This window comes from Chiloscyllium punctatum, chromosome 22 (assembly GCF_047496795.1).
Source record: "Chiloscyllium punctatum isolate Juve2018m chromosome 22, sChiPun1.3, whole genome shotgun sequence".
NCBI classification, from domain to species: domain Eukaryota; kingdom Metazoa; phylum Chordata; class Chondrichthyes; order Orectolobiformes; family Hemiscylliidae; genus Chiloscyllium; species Chiloscyllium punctatum.
Window position 1 is genome coordinate 77973843 of NC_092760.1, and position 17436 is coordinate 77991278.

The following is a 17436-nucleotide window of genomic DNA, read 5'->3' on the forward strand; positions in this document are numbered from 1 at the left end:
ATTAATCAACTTATTTTCATAAAATCCCTACAGTGAGAAGCAGGCCATTTGACCTATTGAGTCCACACCAACCTTCCAAAAAGCATCCCACCCAGACCCACTCCCCAACCAGTAATGTTGCAATGGCCAATGTGGAGGAGACAATGGTTTGGTGGTAAATCTCACTGGACTGATAATCTTGAGGCCTCCATGTTGATGTTTTGAGGACAGGGTCTCAAATCCACATGGTGGTACAGTGGTTAGCACTGCCTCACAGTGCTAGGGACCCAGGTTTGATTCCAGCCTCGGGTGACTGTATGTGTGGACTTTGCACATTTTCTCTGTTTCTGTACAGTCCAAAGATGTGCAGGTTAGGTGGCTTGGCCATAGCTAAACTGCCCATAGTCTCCAGGGAAGTGTAGGCTAGCCATAGGAAATGTAGGGGAGTGGGTCTGGGTGGGATGCTTTTTGGAGGGTTGGTGTAGACTCGATGGGTTGAATGGCCTGCTTCCACATTGTAGGGATTTTATGAAAATAAGTTGGTAAATGTGAAATGTAAAGCTAGGCTCAATAATTGTACAACCCCATCTAGTTCTAGAATTTCCTTTAAGGAAGGATAATTAGTTACATCCAATCTTAAGTACCTTCTGAAACAGATTAGAGATGGGTAATAGATGCTGAACTTATCAAAGATGTCCACATCTCCTGAAATAATCAAGGTTTCTTTCCCGTGGTCGGGGAGTCCAAAACTAGAGGGCATAGGTTTAGGGTGAGGGGGGAAAGATTTAAAAGGGACCTAAGGGGCAACGTTTTCACGCAGAGGGTGGTACGTGTATGGAATGAGCTGCTAGAGGAAGTGGTGGAGGTTACTACAATTACAACATTTAAAAGGCATTTGCATGAATATGTGAATAGGAAATGTTTAGAGGGATGTGGCCAAGTGCTGGCAAATGGGACTAGATTAATTTAGGATATCTGGTCAGCATGGACAAGTTGGACCGAAGGGTCTGTTTCCATGCTGTACATCTCTATGTCTCTATCAATGAAGCAAAAGCAATATGTAAAGTCATGGAATATCAGAACATTGTGTTTTGTTTAAATCTATAAATATATAAATAATAGCTAGTGCCTACAATTGCATTTAGATCAAGATGAACAGTTTTAATTACCCAGCATAATGATTATTAAGAGGATAAAACCTAAAATTTTATTAGGATTGGAATTATCAGTAATATATGAGTATGCACAATTTGTATTGAACCATCCATCAGGAATATTTACATATGATAAGTTGAACTAATTTTAATAAACTTGATGCAATATCCAATGAGTTATTGAATTTGCCTTGATTTATCACTGCCTTAATCAAATTCATTTTGAATTGATTGGTTTTCTGCAATGTCTCTTTTTTTCTTGTAATTGCAAATGTTAACTGTAACTCAGTGATTAGTATATATTTTACATTTTCCCTAAAAACATTTATTTAAACTCCAACTCTGAGTAAACTTAAAAGTTCACTGTTTGGAGGTAGACTGCTGGATGTGATCCAATGTGATGAAGGCATGGGATTTAGCTGTACTTGGGGATATCCCTGGAAAATAATCCAAGGCTGTCATTATTTTGCAATGGGGATGCCTGCATTGGAACCCTGGCAAGTCCTATGCTTCAGCATAAGGAGCCCTGGGGTCTGTCAGAATTATGGAAGGTGAGTGGGCAGTGGGTCATAGTTGTGACATTTCAGGTACAAGTCGATAACTGTTGAGGGACATGTGCAGAATTCTTCTGACTGTTGGGAAATGGAGCTGAGTCACTTGTTATCTGAAAAACTGTAAACATTTTAATGATACCAGTTAATCAGTTAATCACAGGAACAAATTAGAGGTTTCAAAATTAGTTTTTATTTGAAAATGCTCATTAAGACGAGGGAAGAGCCATTTTCTTTCCCTGACAGTTGTCAGAAATTATCCTTCTAAACAGCTGCAAGCACAAATTATATTCAGGCAAAATAATGTGTATTTATAAAGCACCCATTACATCCCCAGGGCATCTCCTAGTGCTTCGTAACTCAAGAATTACTGTTAAACCCTTTTTTTTGATATTCACTTGTGGGATGTTGACATTGCCAGCTGGTTCAGCATTTATTGCCTGTCCCCATTTGTCCTTAAGATGGTGATGACCTGTCTTCTTGAACTGTTGCTGTCCATGTATTGTGGATATAATGACCATGCTGTTATGGAACAAATATTAATGACCTCGTTACAGCCTAGGTTCAAACATTGACAAAAGAGCTGAATTCCAGAGGTGAGGTGAGAATGATGCATTTGACTGAGTGGGGCATCTTGCAAAACTACAATCAATGGGAATTGGGGGGAAAACTCTCTGCTGGTCAGAGCCATATCTAGCACAAAGGAAGGTGGTTGTGGTTGTAGGAGGTCAGTCACCCCAGCTCCAGGGCATCTCTGCTGGAGTTAATCAGGATAGTGTCCACGGTGCAACCACCTTCAACTACTCCGTCACAAGGTCAGAAGTGGAGATCTTCACTGCTCATTTCACAATGTTCAGTATCAGTCTTGACTCCTAGATACTGAAACAGTCCATATTCAAACATAACAAGACCTGAACACTTTCCAGGCTTTGGTTTAAAAGTGGCAAGTAACATTGCTTGACACAAATGCCAGGCAATGACTATCTCCCAAAAAAAGACAAAATCCTGGGGGTTAACAATAGCCAGAAACTGAACTGGCCTAGCCATACAAATGTAGTGGCTATGAGAGCAGGTCAGAAGCTAGGAATGCTGCAATGAGTTAATCACGTTACTCACTGAAAACTGACCATCATACGGAAGGCACACATTATTCGTGTAATAGAATATGTCTGGATGAATACAGCTGCAATAACAGCTCAGAAGTTTGACACCATACAAAGCAGCCCACTTGATTGGCACCATTTTCATAAACATTCAGTCCCTACACCACGACGCTCAGTCGCAGCAGCGTGTGCCATGCACAAAATGCACTGAAGAAATTCACCAAAGATCCTAAGACAGCACCTTCCAGACTCATAATCACTGCCACTCCAGAATGACAAGGGCAGCAAATATAGGAGAACAAGTTCCCCTCCAAGCTACTCATCATTCTCACTTGGAAATATGTTTCGGTGTAGTTGGCCTAAACATTATTCTTATGTTAGAGTTGAGAGTGTGGTGCTGGAAGAGCAGAGCAGGTCAGGCAGCATCCGGGGAGCAGGAGAATCGATGTTTCGGGCATAAGCCCTTCATCAGTCATCACTTTCTCCTATTCTTATGTAAGCAAAGCAACAGCCAAATTGCACACAGCAACATTTCAAAAACAGAAATTAAAGATAACAATTGTTTTCTATTGAGAGATAAATATTAGCCAGGATATCACCCTCTTTACCTTTGAATAGTTCACTGAGATACTTTACATCAGCAGTGTACATTTGCAGGGTACACGTGCATCTTGAAGGGTGTACATTCTAATGTGTTTCATTAACTAACCAATTCTCTTTATGACTACAATTATGTTCAGTCGACCATGCTCAGTTTGTACTTTTCCCACAGTGCAACCCGTAATCATTTGCATAAATCACTGCAGTGTTGTGTTTATCAGTTCCAATCTGGCGGTACTCTGAGGAAGTCAATCTTTAAAACAGATTCTGGTGCAACTGTTCCAACTCCAATGTCATGCTGAACCTTGAAGTGTCTCTTGGAAGCACCGGGCAACCAAGATCGTGGTGCACTTCAAATGTGATATCAGTGCATTTTCTTCATTGGGGTATTTGCTCCAAGTTATCGAATGTTGTTGCAATTTAACCCTGTGCTAGAACTTCACATATGATGTGGAGGTGCTGGTGGACTGGGCTGGACAAAATCAGAATACACACAATGCCAGGTTATAGTCCAACAGGTTTAGTTGAAATCTCTAGCTTTCAAAGCTCCAAAAGCTTGTGATTTCAAATAAACGTGTTGGGACTATAACCTGGCATTGACTTCTGATTACAATCTCATATGACCTTACTTGTGTTGCTGTATCCAAATTAATCATTATATATTCTTTTGTCAACTTCTAACATCATATCTAATTCCATGTTTTGGGGGTTTGATTTGAAATTGCTAAGTAGCATTTAATTTGTAATGTGAAGCTGACTTGTATGTTTTAGAACATTTTGCACTGTTATTGCTTTTGCTGCACTATTCCATTTATATATTTGCATTCTTTCTTTGAGCTTGTTTTAATGATAAATTTTAGGCTGAAAGTTAATCTGCCCCAATTTCTCAGTATTGGTGACCAGCCCGTGTTGTCTTTCTTTGAGGTTTGTGTTAGCTGATCCCACACCATTTTGTGAGCATGAGTGGGTTCTGCGTTGTTAGTGTTCTCTGTGCCTTTGCCAAGAGTCTGGGCTCAGCGGGGAGCTGCAAAGCTTTGTATTGACAGCATATGCTGCAGCAGGAACCCTGTTTTTCTTAAAGGCAGGCTGTCTTTCTTAAAGGGAAGCTGTACAATGAGTTATAGAACATAGAACATAGAACATAGAACAATACAGCACAGAACAGGCCCTTCGGCCCACGATGTTGTGCCGAACTTCTAACCTAGATTAAGCACCCATCCATGTACCTATCCAAATGCCGCTTAAAGGTCGCCAATGATTCTGACTCTACCACTCCCACGGGCAGCGCATTCCATGCCCCCACCACTCTCTGGGTAAAGAACCCACCCCTGACATCTCCCCTATACCTTCCACCCTTCACCTTAAATTTATGTCCCCTTGTAACACTCTGTTGTACCCGGGGAAAAAGTTTCTGACTGTCGACTCTATCTATTCCTCTGATCATCTTATAAACCTCTATCAAGTCACCCCTCATCCTTCGCCGTTCCAACGAGAAAAGGCCGAGAACTCTCAACCTATCCTCGTACGACCTACTCTCCATTCCAGGCAACATCCTGGTAAATCTTCTCTGCACCCTCTCCAAAGCTTCCACATCTTTCCTAAAGTGAGGCGACCAGAACTGCACACAGTACTCCAAATGTGGCCTAACCAAAGTCCTGTACAGCTGCAACATCACTTCACGACTCTTGAATTCAATCCCTCTGCTAATGAACGATAATACTCCATAGGCCTTCTTACAAACTCTATCCACCTGAGTGGCAACCTTCAAAGATCTATGTACATAGACCCCAAGATCCCTCTGTTCCTCCACCTGACTAAGAACCCTACCATTAACCCTGTATTCCGCATTCTTATTTGATCTTCCAAAATGGACAACCTCACACTTGGCACGGTTGAACTCCATCTGCCACTCCTCAGCCCAGCTCTGCATCATATCTAAGTCCCTCTGCAGCCGACAACAGCCCTCCTCACTGTCCACAACTCCACCTATCTTCGTATCATCTGCAAATTTACTGACCCACCCTTCGACTCCCTCATCTAAGTCATTAATAAAAATTACAAACAGCAGAGGACCCAGAACTGAACCCTGCGAAACTCCACTTGTAACTGGGCTCCAGGCTGAATATTTACCATCTACCACCACTCTCTGCCTTCGACCGGTTAGCCAGTTTTCTATCCAATTGGCCAAATTTCCCTCTATCCCATGCCTCCTGACTTTCCGCATAAGCCTACCATGGGGAACCTTATCAAATGCCTTACTAAAATCCATGTACACTACATCCACTGCTCTACCCTCATCCACATGCTTGGTCACCTCCTCGAAGAATTCAATAAGACTTGTAAGGCAAGACCTACCCTTCACAAATCCGTGCTGGCTGTCCCTAATCAAGCAGTGTCTTTCCAGATACTCGTAAATCCTATCCCTCAGTACCCTTTCCATTACTTTGCCTACCACAGAAGTAAGACTAACTGGCCTGTAATTCCCGGGGTTATCCCTATTCCCTTTTTTGAACAGGGGCACAACATTCGCTACTCTCCAGTCCCCTGGTACCACCCCCGTTGCCAGTGAAGACGAGAAGATCATTGCCAATGGTACTGCAATTTCCTCTCTTGCTTCCCACATAATCCTAGGATATATCCCGTCAGGCCCGGGGGACTTGTCTATCCTCAAGTTGTTCAAAATGTCCAACACATCTTCCTTCCTAACAGGTATCTCTTCTAGCTTATCAGTCCGTTTCACACATGGCTTACGGAGGGTTCCAGCACTGGAATGACAGCAGGACAGAGTATGAGAATGTGATTTACAAGAATGGTTCTAAGAATGAGGAACTTCTGCTATGAGGATTACTGAAAAAGTTGGGACTGTTCTGTTAGGAGAGAGGAAGGCCGAGGGGAGATTTGATAGAGTTTTTCAAAATCATGAGGGGGCTGGATAGAGTAGATAGGGAGAAGCTGTTACTGCTCATAAAATGAACCAGAGTGAGCAGGTGTCGATTTAAAGTGATGTGCAAAGGAATCAAGGGTGATGTGAGAAAAAAACCTTTTTCACACAGCAAGTCATTAGCATAAAGACCCTACTTTCCCTATCTTGTGCCTTGCCTGAGGCACGGTAACACTCTGGTTAAATTCACCTTGGAGTTGTGTCTCTCTATGACATGGTAGCTCCCTGTTCCTCTGGCATCTTGACTATTTTACTTAGGATATAGAATGCATTACCTGGTGTGGTGGAGGCAAGTTCAGCTGAGGCATTCAAGAGGATGCTGGATGATTATTTGGATAGAAATATATCAGGGCAATGTCTTTCTTTAACCTTTCAGATTCTCTATACATGTTCCAAAGAGGCAGCACATAAACTGTCCAGTTTGTTCATATATAATGCTGGAGAGAGAGCAAGCTAACATTTCAAATCGAGATGATTCTTCATTACAACTGAAGCTCTGATGAAAAGTCATCTAGACTCGAAATGTTAGTTTATGTCTCACCATGGATGCTACCTGACCCATTATGATCTCCAGCCTTTGTTGTTTCCCTAGTGCTGTAAGGCAGCAGTGCTAACCACTGAGCCACGGTGTCACCCTTCCAATTCAGGCTGTGGGATTTAGCCTCCATGGTCATCTGTTTCTATTCCCTCTTGAGGGTGGTGCTTGAGGATCGAGGGGACCATAGTTTCTGTCTGGCCCACTTACAATTATAATACTTGCATCAGTTTGGATCCCTCTCCCTGCTGTTGCAAGATACTGCCCCTGCACTGCAATAGGCCTCCTGCACTACAAAGAATTCACTGGCAGTATGGAGATAGAGAAAACTGAGCTGGTGAAATGGAACAAAAAACATTCAGATGAGGCAGGCAGACAAATTTTGAGCCTTACCCACCATACTCTGAAGGGTGCACAATCCCAATTGTAGGCTGTGTCCAAACATCAGGTCACATGGATATCATGCCCCTCAAATACAATAGGGTTTCTCCTACTGTCATATTTTTAGCTTCCCATATATAGCTCTTCTTACACTATGAATACAAGTTTAATTGAATGAATCTGTCAATTTTTTGTCTTGTATCTTTACTATTCTGTGTACTATCGCCTACATCTGTTTCTAATATCCCACAATTCCCCCTCCTACCAATCACTTTCTCTTAACATAATTATAAAAACATTTTTCTGTATGTTGGCTTTTATATCTTTGCATGTTTCTGTTGGTACTCCCTTTTGCAACATATTTTTTGCCTGAGTCCTTTATTAATGTTATAGCTCTCCCAAAAGGCTGAATTTTTGCTTTTCTTGGATTTCTGTAAGCCTTTTCTCTTAACGTGAGGCTGTGTCCTAACTCAATTTGATCTTGAATGCAGAATGAAGTGCGTGGGTGCAGCTTTTGCCATTTAGGGACATGTACTTGGTTTGTATTGTACCAAAACCTTCCCAGGAATGCCCCTCTGTTTTTCTGTAGACTTTTTCAAGCCCGGTACACTGGGACCAATTTATTTCTCCAGCCAACTGGCATGACCCATGTGAAATTTCCACACTCTCTTCACAACATTTGACGAAGAGCACAACAGTGAGCAGCATAAGCTTAACTAAGATACATTTGCCTTTTTGTTTTCAAAATTAAACTTGAACCATGTAAGACTTGTGAAACAGTTAGTTTGTTTGTGTAGACATCAGATAATACATGTTCCAGTTTTTAAACACTACCTGTTCAATTTTTGGCATCTGTGGGTGATAATTACTGCTTGGAATCAGGGATCCTTACACATTTCACCAGTTAACTTTTTTTTAACATGCAATTTATTCTACTGTGGAGAGTATCACTGCCAAAACCAATGATAGCACCATCTGACAGGGTGGCTGTGTTAGTACAGTAGTAGAATTTATTGAGATTTCAACAATGTACCTTGACTGTAAGACAGTGTCCAATCAATCTGTATTATTACTGTACTCAGAGGCATTTTGAATTGAGTTCTGTTTCGAGATAGATTGTGATTAGCATATATATTTAGAATATGAGTTTTACATTCAGCCAAGAAATACCATGACTGGAGTACTGCTGAGAAAAGGCAGTGCAGTGATGCTTTTCATGCTTTTGAAATGCCCCATTTCAAAGAGAGCAACAATTTATACTCCATGAGAAAATGAATCCCTTGGAACCTAAAGCAAAAACCTAAAAAAAAGTGGGAGGCAATAGTTGTCTTGCGCATTCTCTATGACAATGCTTTACCAATCAAAATTGATTTGCCAAACAATCAGCAGCTTTTCCTCTTGCAGTATAAATGCTCCCTGTGAAATGTGGCATTCTTGCACCTGTCCTGATGAGTGCCACCTTTTTTATAAATACTACAAATTGCATTATCACACAACTAAATTATCATGACCAATTTCCCAAACAAGCCAACCTGAAGGATTCATTAAACAGTATTTTCTTCTGGGCAATTTCTGTGATGCAGTTGTATTCCCAATTGGAACCCTGTTGAGAAAACTCTAAATCAGTTTACTACAAGCTGCAGAATAGATAATTTTCATCTTAATACTTTAATTTGAGTTCAACACAAGATCTTAATTGAGATGAAATGATGGCAACTCTGAAAGACTCTTCAAACATAAGTCTGTAAGTTAGCTCGCTGAGCTTGAAGGCTTGTTTTTAGACATTTCGTCATCATACTAGGTAACATCATCAGTGAGAGTCTCTGTGAAGAGCAGGTGGTATAAAGAGGTGGGACATACCATCAGTGCTTCACTGGAAACTCTCACTGATGATGTTATCTAGTATGATGATGAAATGTCTGAAAACAAACCTTCCAGCTCAGCAAGCTAACTTACAGACTTATCATCAACCTGAGCTACAAATCTTCTCAAACATCGCTAACTCTTCAAACATTTTAACAAATAAGAGGAAGGCCAAAGATAACCTTTTGACCATAGGACTTAATATCGACCAGAGATGGTGAGTTAATTTTCAGAGGAATCAGTTTCTTCAGTTGAGCCATCACTCTCAATGTCCACTTTCTTGCGCTGAGTGAGAGTCTTGCGATGACTAACTTTTTTAGTTGGTTCCTTCTGTGTAGGAGCATTGGAGGTTTGATTACTGAGCATGTGTTCAATCCTACCAACAGACATAAACACAGAGATTAAACATTTGCAATAAAATATTCTGTGAAAAATATCTTTACTGATCCCTGTATCTTGCCTGCCCAGTCCAAGTATGGGGCATAAAGTTGAACCATGAAAAGTTACATGAGTGGGGTCTGACAAGTTTTATTTCCATACTTTGATTGTAAAATGAAATTACCAAATTGTTCTCATTGAAAATTATTAAAATGTGGTGAATTAAGGCAATTATTAATCCAGCAATTGAATACCTGCGCATAAGGCATGTCACACTGTTCCCTTGCAGATTTAACAAGACAATCAGCACTGCAAAACCTGCAAGCACCTTTAGATTTCTCTCATAGGCTTAAATGCATGGGGAATTACAGGCAACCATATTACATCACATTTTATCAACTTTTAGAACATCAAACATGGAACAGTACAGCACAGGAATGGCCCTCCAGTCCATGATGTTGTGCCGAACATGACACCACATTTAACAAATCCTTTCTGCCTGCCCTTGGTTCATATCCCTCCATCCCTTGCATATTCATGCATTTATCTAAAAGCCCCTTAAATGTCCCATCGTATTTGCCTTCACCACCCATGGCAGCACATCGCAGACTCTGTGTAAAAAACTTGCCCTTTACGGTCTCCTTTGAAACTATCCCCTCACCTTAAATGCATGTCCCCTAGTTTTACACATTTTAGCCTTGGATAAAAAGATTCTGACTGTCAACCCTATCTGTGAATGTCTTAATTTTATAAACTTCTATCAAGTTTCCCCTCAGCCTCCATCACTCCAGAGAAAACAGCCTGGGTTTTTCTAGTTTCTCCTTATAGCTCATACCCTTTAAACTAGGCAGCATCCTGATAAACCTCTTCTGCGCCCTCTCCAAAACCTCCACCTGGAATGAGGTGACCAGAATTCAATTGTAATACTGTAATATTCTAAGTGTGGCCTAACCAAAGTCTTATAAGGCTGCAACATGACATCCTGACACTTGTACTCAATTCCTCAATTGATAAAGACAAGCATGCCATATGCCTTCTTTACCACCCTATCTACTTGTGTGGCCACTTTCAGGGAGTGTTGGATGTGAACCCCAAGCTCCCCCCTGTACATCAATGCTGTTCAGGATCCTGCCATTAACTGTATATTTTTCCTTCACATTTGATCTCCCAAAGTGTAGCACCTCACACATACTCGGATTAAACTCCATCTGCCATTTCTCTGTCCAAATCTGCAACTGACCTATTACCTGATGTATCTTTGACAACCTCCTACACTATCCATAATGCCACTGATCTTTGTGTCACCTGTAAATATACTAACATTACGTTTTAGTCTGAGTCATTTTTATAAATCACAAACAGCAGAGGTCGCAGTCCGACTCCTGCAGAATACACTAGTCACTGGCCTCCAGCCTGAAAAACACTCTTCCACCCTTTTCCTTCTATGGTCAAGCCAATTCTGAATCCAAGCAGCTAAGCTACTGTGAATCCCACGCATCTTAATCTTCTGCTAAGCCTACCATGAGGGAGCTTGTCGAAAACATTACTACGATCTATGTCAACAACTTACAATGCTCTCCCCTCATTGATCACCTCCTCAAAAAATTCAAACAAGTTAGTAAGAAATGACCTGCCCTACACAAAGGGGTTGACTGTTCCTAATTAGGCCATGCTTTTTCAAATGTGTGCAAATCCTATCCTTAAGAATTCTCTCCAATAACTTCCCAACTACTGAAGAGACACACACCGGTCTATAATTTCTTGGATCAACCTTATTTCCCTTCTTGAACAGAGGAATAACATTAGTTACCAGCCAGTCCTCTGGGACCCTTCTAGTGGCTGGTGAGGATAGAAAGATCTTGGTCAAGGCCCCAGCAATCTCCTCTCTTCCCTGTCTCAATAACCTTGGATAGGTACCATCGGGCCCTGGGGACTTATCCACCTTAATGCTCTTCAACAGATCCTCTTCTTCCTTGATCTCAAAATGCCCAGCATATTAGCTTGCTCTGCAGAAATCTCACTACTCTCCATGTCCTTCACCTGGGTGAATACCGACGCAAAGTACTCATTTAGAATCTCACCCATCCTCTGCCTCCAGGCACAAGTTCCTACCTTTATATTTGAGAAGTCCTATCCTCTCCCTAGTTAGCCTCTTGTTTTTAATGTATCCATGGCAGGCCTTGGGTCTCTCTTTAGCCCTACTTGCCATGGTTATTTCATGGTCCCTCCTTACTCTCCTAATTCCCTTCTTTATTTATATTCCCCACAGGCCTTGTCTGATGTTAATTTCCTAAACCTTACATTAGAGGCTGAGGGGGTGACCTTATAGAGGTTTACAAAATTATGAGGGGCATGGATAGAGTAAATAGAAAAAGTCTTTTACCTGGGGTCAGGGAGTCCAGAACTACAGGGCAGAGGTTTAGGGTGGGAGAGGAAAGATATAAAAGAGACCTACGGGGTAACTTTTTCACACAGAGGGTGGTGCATGGATGGAATGAGCTGCCAGAGGATGTGGTGGAGGCTGGTACAATTGCAACATTTAAGAGGCATTTGGATGGGTATATGAATAGGAAGGGTTTGGAGGGATATGGGCTGGGTGCTGGCAGGTGGGACTAGATTGGGTTGGGATATCTGGTCGGCATGGACAGGTTGGACCGAAGGGTCTGTTTCCATGCTGTACATCTCTATGACTCTATATGATTATTTTTTCCTTTTCATAACCTCCCTCATTATCCAAGGGTGCCTTACCGTGCCATCCTTGTCCTTCCTCCTTACTGGAACATGCCAGTCCTGAACTCTCATCAATAGATCTTTACACAATTCCCACATGTCAAATGTGGCCTTGCCTGATGACAGCTGCTCCAACCAACTCTCCCGAGCTCTTGCCTAATACTGACATAATTTGCCCTCCCCCAAATTACTACCTTGCCACAAGAATCATAGAAGCCTGACAGTGCGGAAACAGGCCCTTCGGCCCAACAAGTCCACACTGACCATCTGAAGAGTATCTCACCCAGCCCCATTCCCCTACCCTATTACTCTACATTTCCCCTGATTAACACACCAAACCTGGAGCTGGAGCTGGATGAACTGCGGATCATCCGGGAGGCTGAGGGAGAAGTTCAGAGGATGTACAGGGAAGTGGTCATTCCTCAGGGAAGGATAAGGACAGCTGGGTTACTATCAGGGGGAGGAAAGGGAACGAACAGATGGGGCAGGGATCCCCTGTTGCTGTTCCTCTCATTAATAAATATACCGTTTTGGATACTGCTGGTGGGGACGACCTACCAGGGGAAAGCCATAGTTGTCAGGTCTCTGGCACTGAACCTGGCACTGTGGCTCAGAAGGGAAGGGGGGAGAATAGAAAAGCGCTAGTGGTAGGGGACTCAATAGTTAGACGGATTGACAGGAGAGTTTGTGGTCAGGAATGGGACTCCCGGAAGGTATGTTGTCTCCCTGGTGCCAGGGTCCGGGATGTCGCCGATCGGGTTTACAGGATTCTGAAGGGGGGGAGGGTGACCAGCCAGAAATCATGTTACATATTGGCACCAATGACATAGCCAGGAAAGGGATTGAGATCTGAAAAGTGACTACAGTGAGCTCGGTTGGAAGCTGAAGAGCAGGACGAGTAGAGGAGTGATCTCAGGTTTGCTTCCGGTGCCACGAGATAGTTAGATGAGGAACAGTCAGTGAATGCAGCTTAACACGTGGCTGTGAGGCTGGTGCAGGAGGGAGGGCTTCAGATACCTAGACCATTGGGATACCTTCTGGGGAAGCTGGGACCTGTACATGAAGGACGGGTTGCACTTGAACTGGAGGGGCACAAACGTCCTGGGTGAGAGATTTGTTTGTGTGTTTCGGGAGGGTTTAAACTAGTTTGGCAAAGGGGTGGGAATCAGAGCTACATATCTGAGAGGGGGACAGTTGTAGATGGGGCAGTGACAGGATGCAGTGAATCTATTGGGAAGGTTTCACGCGATGAAACAAAGGGATCGGTTAGTGTGTCTACTTTAACGCAAGGAGTGTCTGAAATAAGAGGGACGAACTTAGACATGGATCAGTACTTGGGACTATGATGTTGTGGCCATAATGGAGATGTGGGTTTCACAGGGGTAGGAATGGTTGCTAGATGTTCCAGCGTTTAGAACATTTAAAAAGAACAGGGAGGGTGGAAAAAGAGGAGGGGTGTCACATTGCTAATCAGACAGTGCATCACAGCTACAGAAACGAAAGTTGTTGAGGAAGGTTAGTCTACTGAGTCAGTATGGGTGGAAGTAAGGAAAAGCAAGGGAACAGCCACCTCATTGGGGGTTTTCTACAGACTAGTCGAGAGATTGAAGAACTGATAAGCCGGCAGATTTTGGAAAATGCAGATGTAGCAGGGTTGTTGTTATGGGTGACTTCAACTTTCCCAATAATGACTGGAACCTCCTTAGTGCAGATGGTTTGGATGGAGCTGTTTTTATTAGGTGTGTTCAGGAGGGTTCCCTTACTCAGTATGTTGACAAACGGATGAGGGGGGAGGCCATTTTGGATTTGGTGCTCAGCAATGACCTAGCACAGGTGTCAGATCTCACGGTGGGAGAACATTTTGGTGACAGTGACCACAACTGCCTCACATTTACCAGCGCCTTGGAGAGGGAAAGGAGCAGTTACCAAGGGAAGATATTTAGTTGGGGAAAAGGAAATTATGACGCTATCAGACAGGAGTTGGGAAGTACAGACTGGGAGCAATTGTTCCATAGAAAGGGCACAACAGACATGTGGAGACTGTTTAAGGAGTAGTTGTTGCAATTTGTTCCTCTGAGACAGGCAAGAAGGGGTAAGATTAAGGAGCCATGGATGACGAGAACAGAGGAACTTCTCGTCAAAAGGAAGAAGGCAGCTGATGTGAGGTGGAGGTAGCAAGGATCCAGCACATTTTTACAGGATTACAGGCTTGCTAGAAAAGAGCTCAGAAATGGACTGAGGAGAGCCAGGAGGGGTCATGAGAAAGGTTTGGCAGGAAGGATTAGGGAGAACCCAAAGGCATTTTACTCATACGTGAGGAATAAGAGAATGATCAGGGAGAAGGTAGGGCCGATCAGGGATAGCATAGGGAACTTGTGCATGGAGTCTGAGCAGATAGGGGAAGGCCTGAATGAGTTTTTTCCTTCGGTTTTCACTAAGGAAAGGAACCTTGTTGTGAATGAGAACTTTGAGGGGCTGGGATATGGATTGAACAGATCAAGATTGATGAAGTTGATGTGCTGGAAATTTTGGCGGATATTAAGATTGATAGGTTTCCAGGGCCAGACCTGGAAACCTATCCTAGGTTGCTCCAGGAAGCAAGAAAGGAGGTTGCTAAGCCGCTGGTGAAGATTTTTGCTTCCTCACTCTCCACAGGAGTCATACCAGAGAATTGGAAGGAGGGCAATGTTGTTCCTCTTTTCAAGAAAGGTAATAGGGAAATCCCTGGCAATTACAGACCAGTCTTATGTCTGTGGTCAGCAAGGTTTTGGAAAGAATTCTGAGGGATCTGATTTATGGCTGTTTGGAAAGCATAGCATGATTAAAGGCAGTTCAGCATGGCTTAGTGAGGGGCAGGTCGTGCCTAACTAATCTTATTGAGTTCCTCAAGGAAGTGACAAGACAGGTCAATGAAGGTCAAGCAATAGATGTGGTGTATATGGACTTCAGCAAGGCATTTGATAAGGTTCCCCATGGTAAGCTCATTCATAAAGTCAGGAGGTATGGGATACAAGGAGGTTTGGCTACCCGGATTCTGTTGGCTGACAGAAAGCAGAGAATGGGTGTGGATGGAAAGTATTCTGCCTGGAGTTCGGTGTTGAGTGGTGGCCCGCAGGGCTCTGTTCTTGGGCCTCTGCTCTCTGTAGTTTGTATAAATGACTTGGATGAGGACATTGAGTGGTGGGTTAGTAAATTTGCAGATGACACAAAGGTTGGAGGTGCTGTTGATAGTATTGAGAGCTACTGCAGGCTGCAGCGCGACATAGACAGGATGCAGAGCCGGGCTAAAAAATGGCAGATGGAGTTCAACCTGGATAAATGCGAAGTGATGCATTTTGGAAGGTCGAACTTGAATGCTGAATATAGGATTAAAGAGGGATCTTGGTGTTCAAGTACATAGATCCCTCAAAGTTGCCACCCAAGTGGATAGGATTGTTAAGAAAGCATATGGTGTTTTGGCTTTCATTTGCAGGGGGATCGAGTTTAGGAACTGCGAGGTTTTGCTATAGCTCTATAAGTCCCTGGTGAAGCCACACTTGTAATATTGTGTCTAGTTCTGGTCGCCCTACTATAGGAAAGATGCAGTGGCTTTGGAGAGGGTGCAAAGAAGGTTTACCAGGATGCTGTCTGGAGTGAAGGGCTTGTCTTATGAAGAAAGGTTGACGTAGCTTGGACTTTTTTCTCTGGAGAGAAGGAGGAAGAGAGGTGACCTGATCGAGGTATACAAGGTAATGAGAGGCATGGATAGAGTCAATAACTAGAGACTTTTCCCCAGGGCAGAATTGACTGGCACGAGGGTTCATAGTTTTAAGATATTAGGAGGAAGATATAGAGGAGACGTCAGAGGTAGGTTTGTTACACAGAGAGTTGTAAATGTATGGAATGCATTGCCAGCGATGGTGGTAGAAGCAGAGTCATTAGGGACATTTAAGCACCTGATGGACATGCACATGGACAGCAGTGAATTGAGGGGTAGGGTTATTGTACTTTACATTAGGATTAACCCTCGGCACAACATCATAGGCCAAAGGGCCGGTTCTGTGCTGTACTTTTCTATGTTCTACATCCCTAACACTACGGGCAATTTAGCATGGCCAATTCACCTAACCTGCTCATCTTTGGATTGTGGGAGGAAACTGGAACGCCCCGAGAAAACCCACGCAGACACGAGGAGAATACGCAAACTCCACACAGACAGTCACCCGAGACTGGAATTGAACCTGAGTCCTTGGTGCTGTGAGACAGCAGTGCTAACCACTGAGCCACAGTGCCGCCCATGACAATGTCCTGACTAATCCTTGTTCATTGCTATCTTAAAACTTAAGGAGTTGTGATCACTGTTTCCAAAATGGAGAATGGAGAAGTCAACCAGGAGAATCCCCTTGCTCCTTTTTGAATAGTGCAGAAGATCATTCCTGCCCACATCAGAGAGTGAATTGGCTCTCGGTTTCACTTGAATAATGTAATATGGCACTCCCTTTGCCACTCGTGCCAACTTGTAATTACATTCCTGGATTGGGCTTGAATTTATGCCTTTCTAACTCTGAGGGGAAAAACTTCCAATTCACCAAGTCCAAGGCGAAGACCTAGCAATAAGAATAAAGAAAGCTGGAAAAACTCAGCAGGTCAGGCAGCATCGGTGGTAAGAAACAGAATGAACACTTGAAGTCGATGGCCTTACACCAGAACCTGGTTCCTGCTTTCTCTCCACTGATGCTGCCTGACCTGCTGAATTTTTCTAAACTTTCCTTTATCATTATTTCTGATTTCCAGCAGTCACAGTACCTTGCTTTCTCATGAAGCCAAGCAATGTTTGTAAACAACAGTTTGTCAATGTGGAGCACAGCTCTACATTTTGAACCTGCTATTTCATTTAATGCTAAAAAATATATCACTTCTTGATGTACTTGGCAGTTTTGCATGCTTGGAGTCAAGGTATATTACTGATTGAAATACAAATAGAAGTAAATACAAATTTTAAAACTGATAGGGTATAAAACATCAGCAACATTGGGAAGCTGAGAGTGAAGACAGTAGAACTGTAATGTGTAGTATGGGCAGAAACAGCAGTTATTGGTAAAAGATATACACCCGTTTTTACACTCCTGTTGGTTGAAGCACACAACTTGCTGTCCCAATAGGCACATTCCAAGGCTCGGTGCTATGGGCTGAAGGATGCATTAAGGTTTAGGGCAAGCACTACAAAGATTCAAAAGAACAA

General features: G+C 43.0%; 1 protein-coding gene across 2 annotated transcripts in view; it reads right to left on the reverse strand.

Moving 5' to 3' along the window:
• Window positions 1-9147: 9147 nt before the first annotated feature.
• Window positions 9148-17436, reverse strand: part of cstpp1 (centriolar satellite-associated tubulin polyglutamylase complex regulator 1) — a 327290-nt gene continuing 319001 nt past the window's right edge. For both annotated transcript variants that reach the window (XM_072592675.1, XM_072592676.1), the window contains one exon: window positions 9148-9483. In XM_072592675.1, the coding sequence (XP_072448776.1) occupies window positions 9330-9483 (154 nt within the window). In that variant the 3' untranslated portion in view covers window positions 9148-9329. The remainder of the gene's footprint in view (window positions 9484-17436) is intronic.